Source organism: Pavona decussata, unplaced genomic scaffold (genome assembly GCF_977016875.1).
Source record: "Pavona decussata unplaced genomic scaffold, jaPavDecu1.1 SCAFFOLD_150, whole genome shotgun sequence".
NCBI classification, from domain to species: domain Eukaryota; kingdom Metazoa; phylum Cnidaria; class Anthozoa; order Scleractinia; family Agariciidae; genus Pavona; species Pavona decussata.
In genome coordinates this window covers 176,913-204,065 of record NW_028145562.1, presented here as the reverse complement: position 1 = coordinate 204,065, position 27,153 = coordinate 176,913, and the positions used below count along the sequence as shown (strand labels likewise).

The 27,153-nt window shown below is 38.3% G+C and overlaps 2 protein-coding genes across 3 annotated transcripts; one reads left to right on the top strand and one right to left on the bottom strand.

Annotated features, from left to right (window-relative positions):
* The first annotated feature begins 2,238 nt into the window (after positions 1-2,238).
* LOC146466208 (PAS domain-containing serine/threonine-protein kinase-like) lies at positions 2,239-22,932 on the top strand. Of its 2 annotated transcripts, none has more exons than XM_085127655.1 (19): positions 2,239-2,402; positions 4,926-5,190; positions 5,955-6,112; positions 6,390-6,599; positions 7,435-7,575; positions 8,077-8,208; positions 9,204-9,476; positions 10,742-10,940; positions 11,776-12,306; positions 12,447-12,757; positions 13,456-13,620; positions 13,987-14,136; positions 14,507-14,632; positions 15,294-15,428; positions 16,599-16,655; positions 17,000-17,142; positions 18,427-18,560; positions 19,154-19,285; positions 20,683-22,932. In XM_085127655.1, the coding sequence occupies exons 1-19, from the start codon at positions 2,280-2,282 to the stop codon at positions 20,874-20,876; spliced, it is 3,579 nt and encodes a 1,192-aa protein (XP_084983781.1). In that variant the 5' UTR covers positions 2,239-2,279; the 3' UTR covers positions 20,877-22,932. The 2 variants fall into 2 exon arrangements, with proteins under 2 accessions (XP_084983781.1, XP_084983782.1); XM_085127656.1 differs by lacking the exon at positions 2,239-2,402 and adding an exon at positions 2,816-2,881.
* On the bottom strand, positions 22,614-27,117 carry LOC146466207 (uncharacterized). Its single transcript, XM_085127657.1, has 4 exons — positions 26,555-27,117; positions 25,502-25,827; positions 24,938-25,186; positions 22,614-23,935 (listed from the first exon to the last, which is right to left on the bottom strand). Exons 1-4 carry the CDS (start codon positions 27,115-27,117, stop codon positions 23,655-23,657), a joined length of 1,419 nt encoding a protein of 472 aa, XP_084983783.1. The 3' UTR covers positions 22,614-23,654.
* Positions 27,118-27,153: the final 36 nt, after the last annotated feature.

Here is a 27,153-nt window from a genome sequence, read left to right as displayed (position 1 = left end):
ATTACAGCATGAATTTTTAGTTATTTTCATTTACAGAGTGAATTAAGCATTATCAGCTTGCAGGTCAGTTGGACCGAAATGTTTGTTCATTTAATTAATTATCTTTTCGGTAGTTAACAAAACTATAATTTTGACTTCGTGTTCGTTAAAATACAAAAAATAACAGTACTTATTAAGTCGTATATATTTTTCACTTCATGGAGCAATTTCTTTATGAACTACCGTAAAGAGGATTGTCATGCATACGTGATTTCACTCTTTTTTGTTCGATGAATAAACAGATTTCTCGACTGTTTTACATCCAAATTTTTAAGTCCAGAAATTCGTGACAGGCAAATGATTATACGAATTACTGCAGCGAAACTTCACCAACGGCCCTTACAGGTACTGTGGAGAAAATCTACTGTAAAAGTTTTTTTAGCGCTAGAGATTAGTTAATATTAAATTCCTTGCCTCGACACTGGGCTCACCGAGCGATCGATTACGATACAGAAAGGATTTTTCAGAGAGAAATAGCCTTCCTATTTGATTCAGTTGCTCTGGAAATCTGAGAAATGGTCTTTCAAAAAAAAAAAAAATGCGAAAGCCAGGTTGAATCACTCAGTAAAATAATATTTAAGTGACTGAGATGTCTTTTTAGCAGTGCGTTGTAAATCATTATTGCTACTAAAGGTTTGTGCTTTTGTATAAACACATAGAAATAAACAGGTGTGTCAGATGTTTGTGTGCCGGAGCGGCATCACACATTATTTTAAATTTATTTTTGCTGTTCGTTGACATATCTTTTACAGTTGAAAAAGCAATTTTGGTTTGTATACGGCGCTACCTCACTCAGCTTCTTTTCTATATAAACTAGTGAGGTTACCTGAACACCTGATGGGTAGCCAAAAATGGGCCTTTTTTCAGTCTGTTAAAACTATTATTAACTCTGCAGTGTATGCTTAAGTGCTTAAGTTAAGCCATGTCATTTCCTTTTGATCGTTATCCAAGTAAAGAAAGGGGAGGCAATACTAGGCAAAGAAAAAAAAAGCTTCGACGGTCCTCGGCAGGAATCGAACCCACAACCGCCGGATTTGATCGTCCGTTACTCTACCGACTGAGCTAAGTACGAGGCCACGGGAGCAAGTCGTTGGTGATTTTTGTGGTAATTGCGGTAATGTAAGCTATCAGCTAAAATTATGGCCAATCAGCTATAAATTAACTTTGCCGGATATCAGTTAAGTTCCATCTTTCACGTGTTTATGCGGTTTTGTATCGTGCCAACAGTGTCCCTCTCATTAGCAGAGTAGTGCCGAGTATCATCCGAAGGTTTCTTTTTTTTCTTTTTCTTTTTTTTTTTTTATATAATAAGGCTTTATCCAATCTGATCAATGTAAACATCGATACCATGAACAGGAGATACCAGTGGTTATCCCTATCGAGGGTATCCCCTTTTAAATCAAAGCAATTCAAATCAACTCAACTAAACACAACACAAATTAAATCAAATCAAATGTTAGTTTTTGAGGAGAGGGGAAAACCGGAGTACTCGGAGAAAAACCTCTCGGAGCAGAATAGAGAACCAACAAACTCAGCCCACTTATGACGCCGAGTCCGGGAATCGAACCCGGGCCACATTTGTGGGAGGCGAGTGCTCTACTTCTGCGCCAACCCTGCTCCCCTAAATTCCGAAGAACCCCATTTCCGAAGAACTTTCGGGTGATTACAATCTACAGTTTTTACGAGCACTACTAATCTTCTGACGACTTCACGACTTCTAAAAAGGACTTGTGAGGAGCTCCAGGTCATTTTCGTTAGCAACTTATTCTCCAGGCACCAACCCACAGTCACTGACAAGTTATTTTCAAGTAAAATTAACAGTATACTCCGTCAGGCAAAGTTGACAGTTTTCTTAACGTTTCTCATCTACCAGTTAAAAACTACCATTTCTCAGCTGACTATTTTTTTGGCCAATTCTCAGCTATCAGATAATCCCATGCAAACCATTACAAATATATATGAAGAAAGTAATGCTTTTGTTTTCTTTCGTCAAAAAATATTAAAAATAACGTTGTTATATTTGGAACTTTGCGCCCATCGGATAAATAAATAATTTTCCTTCCTTCCTTCCACTGGAAGCGAAGGTCACCAAAACCAGGAGCCAAAACCTTCGAAAAACACTATTGACTTATCCTTGGCACTCATTGCGGACCTCTCATCGTCGGAAGCAATCGGTTTTCGCCGTTCTTTCCGAGTGCTCCCGAAGATTTGGGCGCGCGGAACGATTTGAAAGACCAAACATGGCGACGACTTCCAAATCTCCTTTGCCTCCACGGCCACAGAGCGTCCCTTTGCTGCGGAAAACTATGTCTCCTGATCCATCGAATGTCAAGGCTTCACCTGCTAGAGCTAAGACACCACTGGTAGGAACGAATTTTCTCTTTGTCTTCATTTTAGCTGACAGGGACTTCGACTTCACAAACCGTTTGAATTTCTCAGCAAAGCGCGTTTCCAGCTTGTAAACAACTTCGTATGCAGCGTATTGAAAACGCCGTAAAACGATCGCAATGATGCAGAAAAATAGCGGTTAGTTGAGTCTCTGAAATTCCTATAATAGAGTAATGGCGAAAGCCTGCTTGTTGTCAGATGTGGTCAAGAAAACGGAGCTAAGCTTCACCATACCAACAGGCCAGCCTTGCATCTTATTGATAAGTTTCAATCTATGCACAAGATCACAATAAGCTTGAATAAAAATAAGCTTAACTGTCGCTCTGCATTGCACCTGCAGTGAAATTAAATTAACCAAAATTTTTGAAAGGTTACCAAGTCTAGCTGTAGCCGATTCTGTTGAAGAATATTCCACACAAATTCAGTACCGGACAGAAAAGCGTACGGGATGGATGTAAGAATATTGCGTTACCTGAAATTGACATTTGTTATCTTTACATTTAGATAAAAATATGAGATATTATTATTCCACTATCGTGTCATTTCACCAAATAAGGTCAAGAGGACACGCAAAATATGAGACCGTAATACACTGTAGTGTCCCGGTTTGACCGGTTTACAACAGAGCGAATACGGACGGAAAAGGCAGAAAAAAGGAGCAAAAATGGCCGGATTGGACGAAGAATAGTTTTTGAAACGATGCAAGCTCGAAAGCAAGTTTTTAGCATGCCAATCACTTGTCATTTATCTTTTAATTTTATCCAATCAAATTGAAGACATTTAACTGGCTTTCTGTGTTGTTTACGTCATTCGTACGCGCCATATACCGATGGACAGATAATCCCGGGTGTATTTCAAAACTGTTACCAGAGAAGCCAAAATAACAAAATCTTTTTGTAGTGGAATAATAAATCTCTTATTCGATGGTTTTACATATAATACTCGCGGACATTTTGCTCATTGCTCGTATTTTTCCTCGCCCCTTCGGGGCTCGGAAAAATACTACGCAACTCGCAAAATATCCGCGCGTATTATATGTAAAACCATCGAATAAGATATATGTATTCACCGCAAAATAGGTTTTTCCTTGGGGTTACAGCTTTTGAAATATGCATACGGATAACATACGAATCAACAACAGGACAGAATTTTCCTTGAAAATATTTTCGGTAAACAAACCATTTTGAATTTGAATATGACCTTCTAAAAATAATCGTTCTTTTTGTTTTGACTTTAGTTATGATCTAGAGCTATAGGTGTAGTCTGGAAAAGAAGTGGAATATATTATTGCTTACTGCAATGGTCAGAAAGGACTAATGCAATGGTCAATTCTTTTATACAACCTATGTTGTAAAGCACCTCAGTTCGATCTTAGATGCATTTGATGCTCTATAAGTTAATTTATGTGGTATATTACATTAAAAAAGCCCTGGGATCTTAACTGAAAAGACTTTATTCGAATATCTTTATCCTAATTACTGTATTTAATTGCCATAGTTCTTTATGCAAATAAGTCTTCTCCTACCAAAAAAAAATCAAAAAATCAAAAAAAGGAAGTCATGAATTTTTGAAATAATAGTCTGATGATGGTTCTTTTTCAGTTTTATTCTTACATTTGCAGATATGTGTGACTTATTGTGTGTACATTACATCTTTTTAATCTGATTAAGTCTGTACATTTATCAAAGTTTCACTTTCCAATGAAAAGCTTTGAGGTTGTTACATGTATGTATTAAGAGGCAGAATGCTGGAGACCTACAGGCCAAACAAGGGTGCTATCTTTGATAATATCCACATGTAATTTTGAGCAGAGTCAAACACCACATCAATAATATTAGTACTTGTACCATACAAGTAGAGTCCTCTTCTATTTGCTTAGAAAGATCAGAGGGAACTCTCCCATCAGAGTAACTCCAAGAATAGATTATGTGGTACATGCAGTTAACAACTGCATTATATGGAGGTTGGGTGCCTGGAATATCCAAGGGCTTCCATTTTCGGCAGCCGGCCCGTAGACTGAATAACGCCCCCATGGCTGGTACGACGCTGCAACCCAGCCATGAGCCCTCACAGAATGGAAATGAAAACAGGCACCCATGACACTGAAGTATCAGTGAAAAGAAAAGAAAGGGGGAGGGGGGGGGAGAACCAGATGAGGAATGCTCTCGGCAATTAACGCTGGCTGGAAACTGTTCACATTGCTGAAACATGTGCCACATAAACATCACGCAGGACTACTGCGTGTGCGCCTCTAAACCAACCTCTGACCACTGGCATTGTTGGCGCTCTTGTTGACTAACTCCTTTAAAGTGCATTTAAATGCATTTTATCTGTGGTGCTGCGGTGGTGTTATGCTTGGCGCGTTGGTCTATTGATTGGAGGGCTGGTTGTTTCGAAAAGTGAAAAGTCAGGAATTTTTTTTATTCTGCTGACGGGCAACCCAGTCTGTTAATATTATTGTATTTTATATAACTATTTACCATTATTTTATTTTTCAGAATAAATTTCTTGGTAAATCATTGAACTTGAAGTCAGGTCCTGGCCCTGGATCATTGTTATTTGGAACCCCCTCATACCCCTCTCCCCTGGACCGTATTCGTCCAACAAAGAAGGACAGAGCCATTGAACTTGGTTTGACCACCATGCTGCACGATTCCTTGGATCTCAATGCCACATTCCCAAAGATGTACAAAGCAAAATCAAAACATGATGAACATCAAATGGATATTTTCAAGCCAAAAAGAAACTTGGATCAGATCTCAAGTAAGTTGAAGACTGCAAGGCTGTCATGCTAGCTGCTTTTAAGTAATGTTTAAAACAGGAGCAGCAGTGTTTTATCGGGATTTAAAACCATGAGGCGTAGCCGAGTGGTTTTAAATCCGATAAAACATGTGCTGTGAGTTTTTTGAACGGCTTCAAAAACATTCCTGGAAAGCGTGTGTCAAGATAGTTCATAACAATGATGCTTTTGTGAACGTTGGAAATTAGCATACGAGAGAAACATTAAACACCGCATACTAATAAGGAGGAGGTTTTATCGGGTTTTAAAACCACTGCACGTGATGCTACCTCCTTTTGTCAAAAATTTTTACAAATTGAAATATTGGTTCTTTATTCACTTTTATCTTTTTGTAATGGCACCCGCGTGCCTTAGTTTTGTTTCATAGTATTTTTAGATATTTTCCCTATTGTAACCGCAACACAACACAAGGATTTTCCGCTAGTGGTCATGTGTCCTTAGCTTTTATACCGCGAAAAAGTGTGTAATTTTCCATAAGGCTCACAGAAATTTGACAGGAACAACGGGAGCTATTATTGCTGTTTAACTCAGAACCTACTAGAGCGTTTGCCCCAACACATCCTACTACGCAGGGTTGCTGTAAGAGTTGGCACAATAAACCTCGCAGCCTTGTGGAACCTGTGAGTCATTTAGTTTTCTTTTGAGTTTCAGGGATCTCTCCGACAATGGAGCTGATGCCGCTACACTTTTACTCCTCCTGTTATCTTTTTTTTCTTTTGTTTTGCAGGTGATTCACTACACAGCTTTAGTTTTTCTCCTGGTCATTGTCGAGGTTCCTTTGTAGAGACTCTCCCTGATCCACGGCTCACCACATCATGGCAGTTTTACAATTTTGTGGGTGGAGCAGGAACTGGGGCGGTCTTTCCCACAACAGTCAGGAATCCGGTGCGTATTGTCCTTTGTACAAAAAAAATGTCAGGCATTTAGCTATTGCAATAGCACATCATAATTTACCTACATTCAAATGAACCAAGTAAAACATCTAAAATGTTCGATTGAAATCAGCCAAAATATAACCATTAAGTTGCAAAATAAAACAGTTTGACCAGTAACTGCATATGACTAAGAAATTCTCCACCCATCGCTCCTGAAAATTGGACCTAAGTAAGCAGCGGATTTTGAGCCTAGCTTTTTTGACTTTTGTTAAATTCACTTTCTGCAGAACAAGGCAATTGTTACAATCAATGCCAGGACCTCAGAAATCTTGACAGCCAATGACATGGCTGCAGAGTTGTTCAGTTACTCCAGGAAACAACTCATTGGTATCAAGATGTCAGAGCTGTTTGCCGACACACACAAAGAAAAACAAGAAGCTCTTGTTGAGCAGCATATTGAGGCTAGTGGCGCGGTGGTGATGGTCAGTGGAAAAGTGGTACGTAATAAGATCAATTTAAGATTAATTCATTTGGCACAATGTACCATGCATGCTACTTTTATGTCTTTTGAAGGGTTCCATGCCACAACATCCTGACTGACTTTTTGGGTCAATTTTCATTTTGCTTTTCAAAGTATGTGTCTGAAGTTTTACATGTACATGTGCCTTTCCATGTAGTCAAAACCAGAGCTGTAAACAGCTTTTGATCATCAGAGAACAACTGACCAAAATTTGCCTGTCTGGCAAAATTTAACTGTGGTCAGACAGGCACAATCATTACTGTTATCTGGACAAATTTTTAATGCCAGTAAAGCCTTCTCATGATATTCTTTAGTAGCCAGGAACATAATGTGAGAAGTAGACAGAAAGAGCTACAATACTGCTCTCAAAAGTGCATGTAAGTTACCGCCCTCTCACTTTGCGTCTCGCTAGATGCAACTCTTGTTCGAGAAACAAGACTTTCCTTTCGAGAAACAAGACTTGTCTCCAGAGAGGAGATGGCCTTCCCATGAGAGCAAATTTTGCTCAAATGGATTTTACAGGACCTTTGGAAATGCTACATTTGCCCGTAATTAATTCCAAAATTTCCGCGTCAGAGACTTTTGCAAGACATGACTCTCGTCTTTTAAGACAAGAGTCGTGTTTTTCAAGAGAAGAGTTGCATCTCACGAGAAATGAGATATGACTGGTAACTTACTTTTGAGCGGTACTGTGGGTGAATAGAAATCTACCATAAATTAGTACTGTTTTGTAGATATTTCAATCACATAAAGCATAATGTTCTTCCGAGAAAGGAATTTTTTTTGCAATCCTGCTTGCTGTTGTGTTTTAGCTGGAAGCTGTTGATAGCTGCGGCATTGTGTTTCCTGTCTCTGTATGGATGAAGAAGTTGACCTGGGAGAAAGAACCGCGTTGTATTGCTGTCATTGAGCCTGTGGAAAGAAAAACAGCAATGGTTCTCTTTGATGCTCAGGTCTGTACAGACTAGTATTATAGACCGAAATAAAATGTAATTAAGGGCTTTCTGAGTAGGAAGTAAAGTTGAAGAGCCTACATTGTGTGTGACATGGTGTTTTACAAGTCATGTAGGTCGGTCTTTGTGGCAACCATAAAACAATAGAATTACGTTTACGGCAAATGGCAAACAACGGCAATGGCCACCTGACTGTATGATTGTTTATCCTTCATTTATGGCTCAATGTTTTCAGTTTCTCAGTAAAATTGAGTAGTTTTGTGTTAGCATCAAAGGTCAGAATTATTTTGAACTATTCTCATCTACATGTACATGTATATTTTTTCTAGAAAACATAAACACAAATCTCATGTTTGCCGTTTGCCCTAAACATGATTTTGAATCTCTCTAATATTTCAAACACATTGTTACGTGCAATACCATAAAAGTTCCGTTAACCCCCCTCCCCCCCACTAAGTAAGACCCCATAACATCCCATTTAACATTATGCTGTCTTTACAGGGCACCATAGTGGATTGTGATCAAGAACTTGCTTTTTTGTATGGGTATGTTGGAACTGGTGATTTGATTGGGATCCACATAAAAAAGCTGATTCCTGCACTGGAGTTACCAACAGGCGAAAATATGAACAAGGTACAGTAACAACATACATTGTAATGATTATTAATAATGAAAGTGCTTCGTAGCATGTTAGTAGAGGAAAATATGAACAAACAATATAATTGCTTAAAGACAATGCCTTCTTTTGCTACTGCGCACACATTCTGCTCATCTCGCAATGGTTTGAGAAGTCAGGTTTCTATCAGCGGTGCTTGCTATTAAAAAGAGAGATTTTTGCACAGTTTATAAGTATGCGGGGAAAACAGATCTTGGCAAGGATAATTGGAATCTGAAAAGAAAATCAGGGGTAACCATGCATTTTCAGAGATAATGAAGCTTCAAATTGGGAAAAAATGCTATACATTGTTTTGTATTTTGCCACTTTTTAGAATTATATTTTTATTGTTGCTAAATTATCTCTAAAAAATGCATGGTTACCCCCAATTAACTTTTTGGATTTCAATATATGTAGTCCTTGCTAAGATCTGCTTTTCCCGCATAGTCATAAACCACGTAAAAATACTTTGGTATTAGTAAGCACCATCCTAAAATTATTGGTAATAATGAAAGCACCATTGACCATTTTATTACCGTACATGTATCTGAAGCCCAAAAATCTCACCTTTCCGATGTTGTAGGTAGATGCTCAGTCATTGTCTCAACCACTCAAACTTGAATGCTGGGAATTCTAGTCTCGCAGTTCTATTATTTTATTTTATTTTATTAGACTTCGCCTTCTAAGATAAAACTATAAACAGGACATGACAATGTAAACGGAAAATAAACAAGTACTGGGTTAAGGCAGGGTGACCACAACAGCTAGCACCAATTACTGTGGGCCCAAGATTTACAAAGTTCTAAACACTCGAATAAGATAGTAAAATATAGTAAACTTGTCTAATAACAACACGAATTTAATGAACGAAATGGTTAACTTTAAATCAGGGATTAGCCTTAATCTGCTTTCAAACAACTGGGCCCTGGCCTTGCATGATACCTGTTCTTTTTTCTGTATTCTAACCATAAAGCACGTTAAGAAGCAGCGAGCCACTGGACGAACGAGAGATGGTGCAACATTTCCTCTCAGCATCTCCCTTAAACCGAAGTATGGCAAGGACCTGAAAAAGCTTGATAGAGACAGGGACTTCCCTGATGACAAACTCTTCTTCAAGGGCATGGTTTGGGTGTTTGCTAACATAAGTGGCTTGGTGACATTCACTCCTGAGGGAGCCATCCATTCCTGTAACCACAATTTCTCACTTCTGCTGTTTGGTTACCAAGGGAATGAGTTGGTTGGAAAGGTAAGTACATAAAACACTTCAAATCTACAAGGGCTCAGGCTTACTTGTGATTTCATTCTACTATACTAATAGGCATTTTAATTTTGGATCTGATGTTTGGAGGCCGTGCTTTTGGAGGGTGGAGATTCCATGGTCTAACTTACATACAGTACATGTATATGTAATCAGCATGCCAGAGTCCCAAATCGATGGAAGTTTTCTATGGTCTATACATGTTCTCTTATAGACCTTAAAATGACGTCATAAAAATATTCAAAACTCAAGTGGAACTACTGGCCGCAGGCACCCGCGAGTGGTTTCACGGCCAAGTTTTGAACATTTTTATGGCATCATTTTAAGGTGTATAGACCATAGAAAATTTCTGTTGATTTGTTTTTTTACAATTATTATAACGTGGAAAAAGTGTGTGCAGAATTGGCTTTATTTTCTGTTTAGAAAGCATATGCATGACATCTGACGTCATTTTTTAATTATTGTCTGTGCTCTTATAGACAATAGCTAGGAGCCAATCACGGTGCAGGATTTTGAACAAATTCATTTGAGAAAATAATCAGACTGAGTATATTATCATATTAATGTTGTAATAAATTAATAAATTCATTGTTGTGGTGTTTGTGAAATGATGAAAGATTACAATAAATTGTATCTGATCATGTGGACAAACTATAATCCTCTTTGTAACTCAGTTCTTGGGCAATATGTTCAGGCTAGTTCTGATGCCATTGCAGTTACTATGGCAAAAGGTCAGCTCTACAAAAATGATTCTTAATTTCAGTTTTTGTAAATTATTGAAAAACTTTGTTGGAAAGCACCCTAAATTCTTTAACTGTTCTGGTAATAATTATGACAAAAAGTTACCCAGTAGATCTTGCGTTATTTCAAAAAAGGCATTTTCCACCTACAGAAAATTCCACTGGATTACTTTTTCCCAAACCTTTCTATTTGTAGTGGCATACTGAATGTTTCATACATGCAAAAAATCAAGATAGGTCACTGATCAAAATTTCGAGATAAAAACAAATGTTTCCTGCAGCTTTTATTGTCGGTTCCTGCAATATTATGCTGTATAATTTCCACTACTGGTGTTCTGCACACAAAACTTTTTCTAGACATTTTGATTTATTCTGCTGACGCATACATTTTAGTTAGGCATTAGTGGGTTACACGTGCGCATGTGGCTAAAAACCCTTTCGAGCCTCCTTATTTAAGATGTTCTTGATTTTTTAACCTTTCTTGAAGTTCTATAATTTTCCTTCCCATTTCAGCAAATGGTTGATCTCATTCCAAACTTTTATGATGACATGGATGACATTGATGACAGCAGCATGCCTCTACCACCATTCGATGACGAAGATGATGAATTTATTGATGATGACTTCCTTCTCGAAAAGGATCGAAAAAGCACAGTAATCTACTCACGTGAACTTGATTCAAAAGCAAGCAACTACAGTGGGGGGAACTTCGGTCAGTGGGTTTTTTTTTGCAAAATGTTTTCAGATGTGGTACAGGCAGTTACAAACTCAATATACTATTCTGTAAACTAAGAATACTGTTCTTGTGGTTCCTTTAGCCTCTAGGCTTCAATTATTACTCTCTTTGATATTTTTTTCTAATCAACTTGTAATGTACTGTATATTTTAATACTTCTTTTGTAATTATTTATCAAAGTGTGAGTCAAAAAAGATTGCTTTAATTACTACTTTGCCTGCACCTTGTATGGCACCTTGGAAGAACCTTGATGTTAAAGGGGCAGTATCATGGGAGATCGATGGGAGATATCATGATTTTTGGCCAAAATTCAATAAATTTAAACTTTGAACACTGAGTTACTTAATTTGTCAATCGCTACTTTAAAGAAATATTAATAGTGATTCTAAGACAAAAGGTTGAACCAAAATATAGTACAACCGCGATTTTCAGTGCGTTACAACAGCGAAATTTGAAAACGTCCGCCAGACATTTTCAAATTTGAAGCCCTCTCTATCTTGGTCATCTGCCGGCGAAAATATCCTTGAATAGTTTCTTTGCATTCTGATAGTCTTTTAATGGAATTTCGTCATTATATCTTGGCTGCTATTAACCGAATAGCATCTTTCCGATTTTCGTTGTTTTACTAAAAATAGCGTGATACTGTCCCTTTAAAGGTTCACAGTCTCGACAGCTGTAGGTTCATTTTACCAACAAAACAGCAAGATTGTTAGGGGTGAAAAGTTCAATACAACATGTGAGTAAAAATGAAAATGACAGCCCTGAAGACAGGCATTTTCATTAATTTTGTAATCTTAAATTTCTTTACTAGATGTGAACAATTTGGACGAGTCCACCACCAGCTCTCTCAGCACCAGTACTGGATTGAGTAGTTCTCATTCCACAGTAGACAGCATTAGAAACAACAGAGACGCAACCCGTGATCTGGCGTCTCCACCCATGAACAGTACCCTGCTTGACAAAGAAAGCATGGTTGCAAACTTTGGTGACAGCAAAGTGGGAAACACCTTGAGTGAATCAAGCTTTCCATCCCTCGAATCTGGTTCCTTTACTCCTAAAACAAATGCTGAGGACAGTGGAATTGACGACAGGAGTGGAAGCTTAGAGAAGATGCGACTAGAGAGCGGAGAAGAATATCCAGTCAAACTGGATGGACCTGTTGCCGTGTCGTCACCCGCTGACGCATCAACACCAGTTAGGGAGTCACAGGGTGATGAAAAGAAATCATTAACTTCTTCATTGTTAAGTGATCAGAATGAAAATGAAGTTTCTTTCAAGGAAAGTGAGAATGAAGGTGATTCAGATGCAAAGGAGCAATCTTCTGAAATGACCAAAGAAGAAGGTAATGGTTAACCCTTTAAGCCCTAACAATGATCAGCATCAAATTTGTCCGTGTAATAACAATGCTAATTCAACCCCTGAGGTTATGAGAATAAGGGATATCATAATAATTATTCCCTCAATTGTTAAAATTTCATACAGATCAAAAAGCTACAAGTCCTCAGACATCAGCAAACACTAGTGAAACATATTCACATCCCAGCACCAATGAAAACCACTCGTCAGTGGACACGTCACTTGCAGACTCACAGAGCCAAACTGGATCAATCAGGATATCAGCTACTCCACCAGATGATGACAGTTTTAAACTGGAAGGTTTGACATCCACACCAAACTTGGTGACAAGTGTGGAGCGCACAGATGTTGCCTCACCATTTCAACCTGTGTGTGAAGGAAGCTTTGTTGGGAAAGCCAGGCATAAGGATGGATCTCTTCTTGGGATTATCTTTCAGGTTTTGTAATAATGATGATGATGATGTTTATTTATTTATACTTATGATAGGGCTATGTATCCATGAAAGAATGTTCTGTAACCCTTCAAAAAGTCATTTATAATTCATAAGCCCATTGACCCATCAAATGGTCCATAATACTGTACATCACATGGAGTGACTTTATATCGATAAACCTCCTCCTTATTAGTATGTCGTGTTTAATGTTTTTCTTGTATGCTAATTTCCAACTTTCACAAATATAAAGCATAATATTATGGTTATGAACTTTAGTGACACATGCTTTTCCAAGAATGTTTTTGACGCCTTTCAATAAACTCGCAGCACGTATGTTATCAGGTCTAAAACCACTCGGCTGCACCTCGTGGTGTTAAACCCGATAAAACACTCTTGCTCGTTTTTTAAACATTACTTAAATGTACAAGTATTCAATTGCTAAATTAAAAGTGGCTAACAAACATCCGGGCCCTGGTTGTTTATCCAGCAGAGAAATCGCTTCTTCTATAAGATTACCTGAACATTGAGGATTCCCATCAAAAGCAGAATAACATTCATTTGGAAAATTTCAATTCAATTTCCTTCTAATTAAACAAGATTTTTTTGGCTACTTTAATTTGTGATTATTTGTTAATGCTCTAGGAGAAGGGATGATGCAGTTTAAGTTTTTTTGGTTTGATATCTCTTTTGATTGTGAACAGGTCAAGAAAATGGAGTTAAACGATGGTCGTGTTCTGTACTGTGCATGGATATCACGTGACCCAGAAGAAGAGGGTGAAGGAGGCCGATCCACAAGCAGCTTTGCTTTAGCGTCAAGTTTTAATAGCACATCACCACTGGATTTCTCAGTTGCCGGTATAGCAGAGGTGAGTCAAGTGGCGTTAATGTACATGTACTATAATTCATAATTCTTTTGAAATCTACTTAGAACTCTTGTCGTAGTGTGGCGGAGTGGTAGAGGCGCAGACTCTGGAGGCCTCAGGTTTTAGTCTCTTGTCTTATCACTAGATGGATTTGTTTCAAGGTAGCTCCCTGTTCAAATCCTTGGCCATACTTTGTACACTTAAATAGCCAGCTGGTAGGCATCCCTACTAGTTGAGATTTTTAAGGCGGGGTTTCTGTTCGGTTTTTTAAAAATATTTGTTTGATTGTAAACAAAACCTCACAACCCACAGTTCTGGAAACGTTTCAAGCTAAAAGAGCGTTCATTTTAACATGCATTGTACTTTCAGCTTGCTCAACATTTCAACGATAGCAGTCTGAGGGAGGAGCCATCCCCTGGGCGTGGCCGATATGATGAGAGGTACAACACCCTACAGTCTATAGGGAAAGGAGCATTTGGGTTTGTTAAAGTGGGACAGAGGAGATCTGATGGATTAAAGGCAAGTTAACTCATTTTTGTATATTCATTAATTTTGCTTCTATTACTAAACAGGCAAGTGTTAACCAAAATCCTGTCCAGTTAGGATTTTGACTCACCGATGAGGGGACAGTAGTCCCCAAACGTCTGAGTTTCCTCCCTAAACATCAGTGCCCAAAGAAACTCAGGTGGGTGGCCTCTTGGTCCTTGCCCAAAAAGGAAGTCGTCTGCTGATGTCTATAAAAAGACCGCTTAATTACAATTTAGTAAAAAGTCAATTTAGTTGCCTTGGTGAGCAGGGACATATTCCAGGCAAGTGTCCAGCAAATTAAAATTTCTTATTGTTTTATTAAATTTATACCACTTCATTTCTGTTACTTTGTTTTCCTCAGGTTATTGTGAAGTTCATCAGGAAAGCAAAGATTCTCCCTGACTGCTGGGTGGACGATCCTTTGTTGGGTTCAATTCCTCTGGAAATTGCTCTGTTGGCAAACCTCAAACATCCAAACATTGTCAAGGTAATCACAACCTTCTGGTTTGCAAGCATGCCATGATATTCTCTCAGGGAATTCGTGTGCGAAGCCAATTGCATGCTTGAATGTTATCTTTCACTCAAAAACACCAGCAAAGATTTCCGATGTGGCAGGTGACTATGTGAAATAAACCATCAGTAAGTCAGTAAGTCAGGGGAGGGGGGGGGGGTGTCTGAGAATCAGGTAGGACCCCATGTTTTTCTACCAGCTGAGTGCAAATGGTATCCATAGCAACCCTGTGAGCAGCAACCACCCTCCAGGTACATGTACCATCACAGTGAACAACAACATTCAGTGGAAACCAAAAGAACTAGATACATGTACTTACCACAACCCTGTAACATAACAAGGGGAGGGTCGTGGGAGGGTCGGGAGCAAACATTCTCTTCCCTCAAACATGCAGTGAGCAATCGTAAAATGATCTGATGCCAAAGGGAGAGCTGCAAAGCAACAAAGCCCCAGAAAAACATATGGCCACCTGCAAGGCATGATCCATGGGGGAGGTTGAGCAACATAACTTGCATTTAACATGTTGCTGAAATTTCATTTAGCCTCATCAAAAACAAAATAATGAAAATGTTTGACTTCTTAAATTTATTATTTTACAAACCTGACTGTATTGTAACTTGCTTCTTTGTTTCTGCAGATGTTGGAAGCTTTTGAAAATGAAGAATTCTTTCAAATGGTCATGGAGAAGCATGGAAGTGGAATGGATTTGTTTGAGTTCATCGATAGACAGCCGGCTATTGATGAAGCTCTCTGTAGCTATTTGTTTAGACAGGTGACATCACTTGCTTCTTTGAATAATCAAGATTCCACTGTAGTTCCACTACAAATTTGTCCTACTGTACTGCTGGGGCAATTTACCATTATTAAATATCTTAAATTGTATATGACAAGTTCAGATATCTTTAACTTGAGTTTCTTTTCATAAGGCCATTCCCCTTCGTAAATCTGCAAAGAGATTTGGCCCTTATGCCAATTTCTAACATAGACCCTGATACATGTAGGTTTAATGTTAAAGTACATATGAAGTGAGATTTATTTTGCGCAGTCATAAAATATAATGCGTGAAATGTAAGATTCCAAAGTTTGAGTTGTGTAGGGTGAAAATTGGCGATTTTACAAGTGTCAAAAATTGGACTTTTTTGACCCAAAATAATTATGGACTGGAGAGTGGGTTGAGTTTATTGCAAAATTCCCTCTTGTGACGCAGTGTTGGGGTCAATCGTTTTGTTTACGCTCACTAATGTCGTACTCTGAGGGAAACTACATGTAGTGCATTCTAACTCCTTTCATTTTTCCGCTGGTTTTACCTTCCTCTAACCTTCGCTTTCGCACTATCTCCCATGTTGTACCCAACATTACATCAGGGGATGTTGTCACGTGGTATTTTGACTGTGGGATTTGAACAACCATTTTTCAGGTCAAAATAGTCAAACTTTTGGCGCTTGTAAAATCACCAAGTTTCACCACAGACATCTCAAACACTGGAATCTTACATTTCAAACGTGATATTTTATAACTGTACTTTAAAGAAGTCTGACCCACCCAACATTCTGAGTTATAACCCTGGACCCAGTTGTTCAAAGCCCGATTAAGCTAATCCTGGATTAACGCAAACTTTGATTCGAGTTTAATTACTAATCAATAAAAATCCTTCGAAAAAATTTTTGGCTCTCAGTTTTGACTTAAACTATTCTTTACATTTAGCTTCAAATTTGCTCTTAAAACCATTTTCAACGAGCGAGATGAAAACCTCGCTTAACTTTTAATCGTAGATTAGCGTTAATCGGCTTTCGAACAACCCAGCTGTGGGTCACATGACATGATGGTCTGCAGCTTTCCTCATGCCCCTCATACCGGCTCCAGTTTTCAATGAGATCCATAGGCAGCAGAGTGGAATCTCATGTTTTTCAAAGTGATAATAAACTACTTTCTGTTGTTGTAGGTTGTTTCTGCAGTATCATTCCTTCACAGCAGAAGTATACTTCATCGAGATGTGAAGGTGAGAGTGTTTAAGTTGGGCCTAAAAATACATTTGTGTGATGCATTTACATAAATTAATAAACATTTAGCTCACAGTGCTTGAAGTTACAGGTATTATAAAGTTTGCATAATTAGATTAATTTACATTCTCTTAGAAAACATTATGTAAGCATATGTAATTTGCCTAAATCTGTGTACAACCCTGATAGAGTTGTTTCCATAAGAATGACAGGTCATGTGCCACCCTTTTGCTTGGTTAAACATTGTTCAAAGTGACATTTGTCAGACTAAAAATGAGTGATTTATAGGCAAAACACTCTTTTTTATTGTTATTCATTGTTAAAATCATTGCTACCACCACAGGATGAAAACATTATTTTGGACGACAAGTTTCACATCAAGTTGATCGATTTTGGTTCTGCAGCCTACATGGAGGAAGGAAAGAAGTTTTGTACATTCTGTGGAACAATGGAGTACTGTTCACCTGAAGTCTTGATGGGAAATAGGTGCTTACGAAGACAATGTTTTAATAACTTTTGTTATAATTGCTCCTTGAATTAGCCCTCTCAAAATGTTTTGTGGAAGCAGCCAACATCACAGTATCAGCAGGCAGAAAGTGCTAAGTCCAAAGGGGTTTTACAGTGAGCTAAACAGTAACTTCCAGCTAGCAATACATTTTGAGAGGGTTATTGAATAGACTATCTGAGCCTCCTTTGTGTTGAAGGGGAGAGACCACAGAGAAACAAATCCAAGTGGTCAGTGCAGAGGACATCAACCTGGGATCTTCAAATTACAAGTCCAGCCCCCTAACCACCAGGCCATGATGCCTCCCTTTATTTCTTTGTAGAGATCTATTGAATGCAAATAACAGTTATTACTGTAAGATGGACCCCTTTCTAAGGCACACATCTTTCTAAACTTGGTACACAGTCTCTAATATGCTTGGGACATCCCTCTCAATTTTTTACTTCCCCAAAGCACTTGCTTAAGGCAGGCACAACCTATACACTTACATGGGTAGCTTTCCAAGAGGGTGCCCCTTAAACTATCTACTGTGGAGATTGGATATCCCTCAGAAGAAGATACCTTTTTTAAGGTGGACAGTTCTCTAAAGTGGACACCTCTAACCCGTGAAAGGGGGATATTTGTTCTCAAGATGAACATCTACCAAAGGCCATACCTCTGTTTATTTGCAATCGATTCCATTTAAATTTATGAACTCACAGCCAATTCCCATCTCTCATCGACATTGTTCCAGAGTGGACAGCTTTCTGACAAAGGCACCTGTTTAGGGTTTTGTATTAAAAGCAGACATACACATAACTAAGCTAGAGAGCACCACTGAAGATACACGTACTGTACATCAAAGACAGATACCTCTCCAGGACAATTTGATTCACGTTTTGCAAAATGCTTAGTACACACATTCTCTGGCTTAAGCCGTCGTTACACGTTGAAACTTGTAGCTGAAGCTTGTGTGCAACGGCGCTGCGAAACAATTTTCAACAGGCGTTGCACCGTGTAACATGGTCAGTTTCGTGAAACTTGTTCGAACTTCCGTTGCGAGACAACTTTCACGAAAAGTAGAACCGCTTTTTACTTCTGAAACGGCTCGTAACAGTCGCAGTGGTGATAAAACAAGAGTTTCACCGTGTAACACCACTTCGTGAAACTGGTCTCGTTCGCTGTTGTACACAAGTTTCAGCTGAAATTTTCAATGTGTAACGGCGGCTTTAGTTCCATGTTAAATTAAACAAAATTAATGTTACTTTATGTTGTAATATTTGCAGCTATGCAGGGCCACAGTTGGAGCTATGGTCAATGGGTGTAACACTGTACACGTTAGTGTTTGGTGAGAATCCATTCTATGATGTTGAGGAGACTATCAGAGCTGAATTACATCCACCATTTGCTGTCTCCAATGGTAAGCACACGTCTAAAAAATTTCAAATTCCAATTCATCACAATGTTAAGTGTCACTCTTTTTAAAACAAAGTGGGTTTGTGTAATCCTTAAGAGTGCTAATTGATACGTAATACCGTAACTCCGTCAGTATTTGACGGATTTCTATGAATTTTTGACCTGAAGACCACCTTGTGTAGATCTTCTCATTAAAGGGATGTAAACATAACCCCCTCCGATATGTGATATGGTTGACCACCCCCATCACTTTTCAACTTTTCCCCCTAACAGTTGTGCCTCCAAATAACAATGTGTAAGGGTGATAGGCACTTTAAGACATCTCTCACATTAATGAACATGTTGAGGACTGCAAAATAAGCTGCAGTTTAGGGATGTACCTAATATACACAAGGACTGGGGCATTTTTGAACATTTTAAACCCATTTGTCTCAAAGCGATAACCCTTTCTCATGATTAAATAAATCACGAAATACACCCATCATTAGCTTTAAAATGGTATATTATACCAGGAAGACTTACAACTCTTCTAAAAAACGGCTTTATCAGCCTATTAGATTGTGCACTTAAAGTTTTTTTCTAATGTTTTTGAATTAGATCTCATGTTTATAATTTGTTGGCTGTTACATCCCGATCCTCGCTGGCGAGCAATGATGTCTGATCTGGAAGAAAACAACTGGATCACCCAGCCTGTTGACATCACCAAGTACTCTTTTGATGCTGTATTAGGTTAGTTCTATCACCAAGTACTCTTTTGATGCTGTATTAGGTTAGTTCTATCTTAATTCAATAGTAGGATTTTATTAATTTCAGAGAAAAATAATCTTCTCTTATCCCCACGGTTCGTACGTGTCCTGGAAATCCTGGAAAGTACTTGAATTTTAGTCCAGCGTTTTTCAGGACTGGAACGTCCTTGGAAGGAAGTAGGAAGGAAGTCGTGGAAAATTCTGGAAATCTGAAAACTCAAACTACTATTAAAATTTTCGTGAAAGGCACTGAGGAACAGCCAGAAGGGAAAATCCAACAACTTACAAATACTTAATTTGCATTATGAGTCCTGGAAAAAAACTTTATGAGGCCTGGAAAAATCCTGGAAATTTGTTTCTGAAAAACATTACGGACCCTGTATCCCTGTGTTACCTCAGAGGGAGCATATGTCATCCACAGTTTAATGCCATTTAGTGTGGTCCTGAACCTGTTGATTGATGTTGTTCCAACTCAGACCACAGGCGCTTTTCATTCAGCCAAAATTTGTGAAATTTCGGAAACTTTCGGTGTCAAATGGAAAGATTTTTTTTCCAGTCGTTCCAAACTTGCAATCTCATTGGTTAATCAAAAAACGTATGTGATGGCGCAGTGATGGCGCAAGAAGACATCAAAATGGAAATGGAAGTATTGTGTAAATAGAATGTTAAAATTTCCGTTTCAAACGGTTGGAACGGAAAAAGTAGAGTACGTCCAAAACTCGTCCGTTTGTTCCAGAAAATTTCCGTCTGATCCGCGCGTACTGTTTGTATTTCAACCGGTTGAAAATCTCCCTAGTTTTTTGATGGATTTGGATGGTAAGTTTGCAAATAGGCTAATCCACAAAATAAATAAATCACTTTATTTAAGTGTCAATATCTTAAGCGCAGAGCACTTATTGAGGACACTTTCCATATCGAATTGGAATTTAGAAGTGTTGGTTAAGTCTTTCTCAAACTCATTAACAATTCATGAAGATAAAACTAAGGAAATCACTACCGTGAAGCAGGTTTAGAAATCTCATCTTAATCATCCTAAAATTGTGTGAACTTTTGCATCGAATTTCTCCACGAATTATCAATAGTTTGAGAAGCTATATCAAACACTCGAAAGAGTGTTTCCTCCTATTTCCAAACACCTCGAAGTTGGTTAAAAAACTCGGCTGCGCCTCGTTTTTCCAACCTACTTCTCAGTGTTTGGAAATCGGAGGAAACACTCTTCCTCGTGTTTGATCTATTTCGTCACAACCCTATTGTGTCCAACCAAAATTAAGTCCAAAAGGACACATAACCTACTCTACATGCACAAGTAAAAGCACTTTGAATTCATGATTTCCTGATGTGCACATTTTCATCTCTCCTTTTGGTTTGTTTAATTTTTAGGAGACCTGTTGGATGGACCAGCTCTTCATGTCTCCGCTGGATTATATGACAGTCAAAGCGACGCAGACATTACTCAAGATGACGTCATAGACCATGGTAACCAAGACGACCACAATAACCTACAGCTGTCAGCTCTGCAGGAATATTTGAGTATGATTGACAAGGAGGATGAGGGCAGCGAGGACGAAACATGACAGAGAACTAATTAAATTTATTATTATTATTATTTTAGGAATTCAGTATGGCTGTTGTCTTGTGTTACTACAACCTTAAATTAGGGAACTTAAGCAACGACAACGCCACAAAACTGAACAGGTTTAATGAGCAAAAACAATCGCTCTGCACGTGCGTTTTGAATTTTGGTACATTTCTTTGCCGTCCTCTACAAAATGACAACGTGAAATGACCACATTTAAGGTTTTGTGGAGGACATGGTCACAAGACGGTGATTTATTTATTCTCTTTCTTAACTTGAACGACATTCCTACAAATTTGGTTCTTGGGTTGTTCGCCGTTTTTGTACAACTTGAACTACTTGAAGTAATTGCGAAGTAGCAAAAACAAAATGAAGGTAAATTTTCAAGTGACGTTTTCCGTTGGCGTCGCCATCGTCGCTACCTAACTTCCCTATTGTTTGGTTGCAACAGATACAACACTACTATCTGGAATTTTTTTTAGTTTTATGGACCGTAGTTATAAATTATTTTGACTGTAGTAGGCACGAGAACTAAAACTGAAAAGTTCTAGTGGCTAATTCATTGCTGGATTCACTTATGACGTCACAGTGTCAAAGAATTACCATCAACTTTTTTGTTTGCTAGAAGAAGTAGGTTTTTACTGTGTATTTTGAACACCATTTTAATCCTATTAATATACAGAGAAATGAAGTATATTCTATTGTACAGTTTATTTTAATTGTTTCAAAGAATGCTAATTGAATCATAAATTAAATTTGTGCACAGCTGATTAATGTCATAAAGGTTGATTAATTTAATGTCGTACTAACATGATTGTTAATGTCTTGTGTTAAGTTAAAGATTTGTTTATAACTCACTATTCTACGTACTGACATGTAATATATGTCTATATATATTATCATTACATAAGTCTCAATATTTAAGATGCTAAGTATTATTTAAGTTATATTACATTTTGGAAGAGTGTGGTGTTACTTGTTTTTAATCAGCTCATTATGTTATTAAGGAGAGCCCAACGAGAACATTTATGCAAAATACTTAATATGCTGTCTGATCGTTTTCTGCCCTTCAAAGACATTTGCGTAATACAACTTGATTTGTTCGGATGCTGAAAATTTAAGCTAATTTAGGTTTGCAGCAAGTTTTACGGAAAGAAATTTTATTTCCCGAATTTACGAACTGTTGTTGGCTTTGCGAAAATGTTGGCCCCAGGTAACCTTTTTTCGCGTTTTTAACCACGTATTTGCTCTATCAAAAACAAAAGTAATTAATTTTCTAGTGTTATGAACTTTTGAGCTGTCATTTTGCCAAAGAAAGCTTTAGGTTTCTTTAAAACAAAATCTGAATTTGTGAAGCGATTAAGGCTTTCCGAACAGATATCCACTGAAATGAACTGTTGGGTGCGCCTGATTGTTAGGACTCTGTTACACTAGGCAATTTTTCTTGCAACTTGTCTCGCAATTTTGTTGAGATAAGTTGCACGGATCGTTGCCAATTTTTTTGTTGCCGTAATCGTTGCGAGTAGTAGAGGTCGGTTGTACTTGGTGCAACGGTGACTGCAACAAAAACGTTGCGAGGCATGTTCAGTTTAGGGCATTTTACACTAGGCAACGGTCGGTGCAACTTGTCTGACAAGTTGCAAGAAAAATTGCCTGATGTAACAGCCCCTTTAGACCTGTTGATTACTTTTTACAAGATATTAGTCCAGGTTTAGGCTAGACAAACAAAAATTACTTTGTCAGTCAGTCCATACTTTTTTATTTTTTCATATTTTGTATTTATTTTAGTTTGTTTCTAACAAAACAAGGTTTAAATCATAAACGGGAGGCTAGCCAGGGTAAACCTGCTCAGGAAAGCTGAAAGGTATAAAAATTCAAATACAGGCTGCCGCATGAGGCCTGCCACTCTAAAGACTTTGGTTTGGAATGATGCAATTTAAAAATCTAGCTACAGTTGGATCATAACTGATGCCAAAGTATTTTATTTTCGTTTGTTGTTGTAACTATTGACATCTCGCTAACACCATTGTTTTTAAAATGGGGATTTTTTTAAAGATTTGTTCAGAATATTATTTTTAATCCATTGAGAGTTATTGGAATTGCACAATGACGTTAATTAAACATAGTGTAGTACGCAAAAATAGGATCCACATGTATTTGATGTCAGTGGTATACTTGTAAGTTTTACGGTACTTTAAATATGCCAAACTAATTTCTCACATGATTCAAAAATTGTTTGTATAAGTAAGACTGTAAGGGTGTTAAGAGGTGTATTAAAAATTGTATGTCATCAAATTTGATCAGGCCTGCAGAATTTCAGTCTGTTGAAAATCTTGGATCTTGGAGCGCGAGTCTGGCAAATGTTATGTAAATAAATCTGATCTATTAGGAAAATAGTTTGAATGTGGCCAGCAGGGGTGTTTAAGCTAGTCCGAATTTGTTCAGTGAAGATCACCTTTCAAGTTTGCTGAGACCCAGCTTTAACAATAAAAATAACGTAGAATCTCAATGGTAAAATCCGAAATTTGCCAAGACCCTTGTTTCAAAATCCAAGGTGGGGAAGTTTATTTTTCTGTCAAATGTGAGCCGAAGACGCAGTGGTGAAAAATTCGAACTTTAAAAGGCTACGATTTTGCTGGTGGAATGCTAAAAACTGTGATTTATGATGTTATGTTATTGTACATCTACAGTAAATGATTTCAGAAACAAACCGTTCACAATCAGTGTTACTGGAGGACGTGATCATGAATCAAATAACAATAGAAAAGTTAAAAATTTATGTATCAGTTGTTTCATATTTAAAGTCTCCTGTTGCTTCGCCATAGTGTACAACATAAGATGGTAGAATATGATGAGAGTTGAAGATGACAAGTTCTTTCCCATCGGGGGAGGTGTGGGAATCATGTCCCATCTCCAGGGGCTCTCCATGGATCAGGTTGGTACATCGGTAAACCTTTCCTGGGAGCACCTGGCACAGAAGGAGCCTTGATGCACCTCGGATGAAGCTCATTGAGTAGGAGGGGTACTCACTGAAGTAAACACCGCGGCCATAATATCCTAAATAAATAAATAAATAAATAAATAAATAAATAAATAAATAAATAAATAAATAAATAAATAAATAAATGAGATGAAAAGCTTGTAAATTTTAATCGCGGATTAACGGTAATCGGCTTTCGTGAACTACCGTTTCCCGGTAGCTTGTGCTGAAGAAACCTAGGGGTTGATAATACATGTATTGATGTAAATTAAGGTTTAAATACCACTGCAAAAACCGTGAACGATCAATCTTGCTCAACGTTGGATCAAACAGGATCGTGATAAGTCAAAATCGATAAAAATAGAAATGAAAGTCAAAAGGATTACTGCAAGGACTGATCAAACGACGTCAGAAAGGCTTGAGTGTACGATATTTCGACTGGCCAATACCAGTCTTCATCAGGTTTATTAGGACAACTCATGAATTCACAGAATATATATTTGGCAGACTGACTGACTGACCAACCGACCGACCGACTGGCTGGCTGGCTGGCTGGCTGACTGACTGACCGACTGACTGACTGACTGACGAACGGTTTTTCTAGTTATGTAATATTGACAATATTGACAGCATCTCTAACTGGCTCTGATAAAAAGGAGATGGAGTCGACGCGAATGCGTCAAAATAATAAGCGGACTGTACATTTGATATGACGTGGTATGGCGTGGCTAGACAAGCAAACTGAAAAACAACCAAAAAAAATTGAAAATCTCAAAAGTTCCTCTTTATCTTAATAGTCCTAGTATGCAATACAATCCCACTAACTCAATGACCCGGAACTAAAACCTCATCAATTATTTTCCCTTAGTTAGATACTATCGAGGAGAAATATCATGTACAGTATTTTGAATAGCCCCCATGGCAGACGCTAGAAAGGGGGGAGGAGAAGGAGAGGAAGGAAGGGGAGAATCGGGGGGAGGGGTGGGGGCGTGCAAAACAAATGATGCGCTCTCCTCAGCGTTTCCCTCGCTTCGCGCGCGCCGGACTCCACACAGGCTAATAATTTGAATGTAACTTGCCTGTATCTGTGGCATGCTCAAAATTCGCTTCTCCAGGAACTCTGAATCCAGTACTGCATATGGAATGAATGTTTGCTTCCTTCGTTCCATGGAATGCCAGTACAGGGTAAGACATGGTTTCTCCTCGAGCATTCTTGAGCTTTTGTCTGGCTTTCCGAAATCTTCTGATTAAGACAGGATTGACAACGTATTCCACCTTAGTGACGCGATACTTGTCTGCGGTGTTTACGAGTCTGTAAAACTGGGATTCTGAAAGAAATTTAGAAAATGTTGCATGGAGAACAGAATAAATTTACCATTAAAAAAAATATATCAACAAAATGTTTTAAAACACCCGAATAAGAGTCAGTTCTAATTTGCTTCCTTGATTGGAATGCTTACAATTATCATTCAAAAATTATAGAAAAAAAAATCGTATTTTTTGGGTTTTAATGGTTCTGATTTAGTGTTACACACTCCCACCCCACTCCCTTCCATTCGAGGATGTCTCTTTTTCAGGGACATCCAAAATAACTTACACGCTACTCGAGAAGGGCGGCGGAAATCGCACCTAAAACAGTTTACCTGCAAGGCGAAAATGCATCTGAGCTGCAGATCCTTCCTTATATTCTCTTTCAGCGAAAAGGGGAAAATAGCACAGATCATCTTTATCAAGAGCTTCCTTTTCGCCATCCACCATCAGCTGACCTCGCTCCAACTGAGAGTGCACTTTTCGAAGTTCTTTGTTCTTTTGTTCAATGATGCTTAGAGTTTTATCAAGTTCCTTCTTCAGCAAGTCTTTCATCTCAAACGCTCTTCTTATCAGTTCCCGACGCTCCGTCTCGGACAACAATGAGTAGGATTTGACAATGCTAGGACCGCGACTTAGAACTGTGTCATCTCTTGCTAGTCTGCGAGGCAATTACAGTGTTGTTATGAAAACTCTTTGAAGCTGCAAAATTTACCGGTAATATGCTTCTGAACTCGTTTTGCTTTTTTTGTTTTCTACATCAGTAACGAAACGTTTGGAAAGTTTTCCTAATTTTTCGAAATATTCACTTCCGATTCGAATTATTGATCGCGTGACGTGGACCAAAAAAAAACACCCACTCAGATCTTGGATCATGGAATGAAAAGTCACGTCACGCAACATTATTTCATGCGCTCGAACTCTTTGCTTTGCGTAATGACGGTCAAATTTTGAGAGCTTAGACGTTCTTGTTTTTGCATATTTTACTGTAACTTTTTAGTCTCTTTTAAGCCCAGTTAATAAACATTTTTTTTTTGAGATATTGTCATGCAAATGAGCTCAGATGTGTTGAATTTTGTGTACCAGACGACGATGAACGTATGAAGTGTGCAAAATAATATTTTGAGTTATTTTAATGGTCAAACCAACGATGATTAACCCTCCTAATTAACCTATGTTACATAATTTAATAAACGTTGCCTCCACTCGTCTGTTTATGAAGGATATTTTTCTCGCGTGAAAAACCGGGCCCTTGTGCAAGCAGGGAAGCACATGTTCTTAATTCAGATTCAAAAAAACAATAATCACTATTGTCTTAGATTTGTTTAACCACAAGCTGAGCTAACTAAACGGCAATTTAAATTTTCTTTTTAGCGTTCATTACTTACTGAGATCCCAAGCTTTCAGCGCTTGGCTGCTGCTCGTTCCTTTTCCTCAGCGTATTGGCGTTTTCATCGAGTTCATCATCTGACTCGCTGTCGGAATACTCCTCAAAAACCTGTTGTGTGGCCTCTAACTCGTGACAAGGCAACTCCACCACTTCACACTCATCTTCTTCGTAGCAACAACCACCATTTTTGCTTTTTTCTTCTTTTCCTTCGTGTTGTTCTTCTTTCGTTGGATGCCAGAATTCTGCAAAGTGAATCAGATCTATCTTGCTGCAATCCACGCCATCCTCGCACACCGGAAGTTGTTGATTTCCCGGGTCAATTTTCGCGCGTTCGATATTAGCTTGTATAGAGCTGTGGTCTTCCTCGAAATTTCTCCCGTCAAATGAAGATTCGTTTGAATTTCGAAATTTCTTATTCAACTTGTCATTTTTTGTGGTTTCGCTGCCTGTTTTGAGGCGTTTTTGCATTGGTTCCATCGCAAACCGCGTTTCGATCGAATCTGATCCCTCTCCCACAGGGAGCACTAGTTCCAGTTTTCTTGTAGGAATCACGGACAACATGGCGGACGAGGTGTCCTGTTAGCGTGGTATTTTATC

What these genes read in the sequence shown, in the direction of transcription:
- LOC146466208 (XM_085127655.1), top strand. Translation starts at nt 2,280, where the DNA reads ATGGCGACGACTTCCAAATCTCCTTTGCCTCCACGGCCACAGAGCGTC. An exon ending in TGATGGTCAGTGGAAAAGTG is followed by an intron (nt 6,600 to 7,434) that starts GTACGTAATAAG and finishes GTTGTGTTTTAG; the next exon opens with CTGGAAGCTGTTGATAGCTG. An exon ending in CTCTTTTGATGCTGTATTAG is followed by an intron (nt 19,286 to 20,682) that starts GTTAGTTCTATC and finishes TTTAATTTTTAG; the next exon opens with GAGACCTGTTGGATGGACCA.
- LOC146466207 (XM_085127657.1), bottom strand. Translation starts at nt 27,117, where the DNA reads ATGTTGTCCGTGATTCCTACAAGAAAACTGGAACTAGTGCTCCCTGTG. An exon ending in GCTGAAAGCTTGGGATCTCA is followed by an intron (nt 25,828 to 26,554) that starts GTAAGTAATGAA and finishes ATTGCCTCGCAG; the next exon opens with ACTAGCAAGAGATGACACAG. An exon ending in GATGCATTTTCGCCTTGCAG is followed by an intron (nt 25,187 to 25,501) that starts GTAAACTGTTTT and finishes AATTTCTTTCAG; the next exon opens with AATCCCAGTTTTACAGACTC.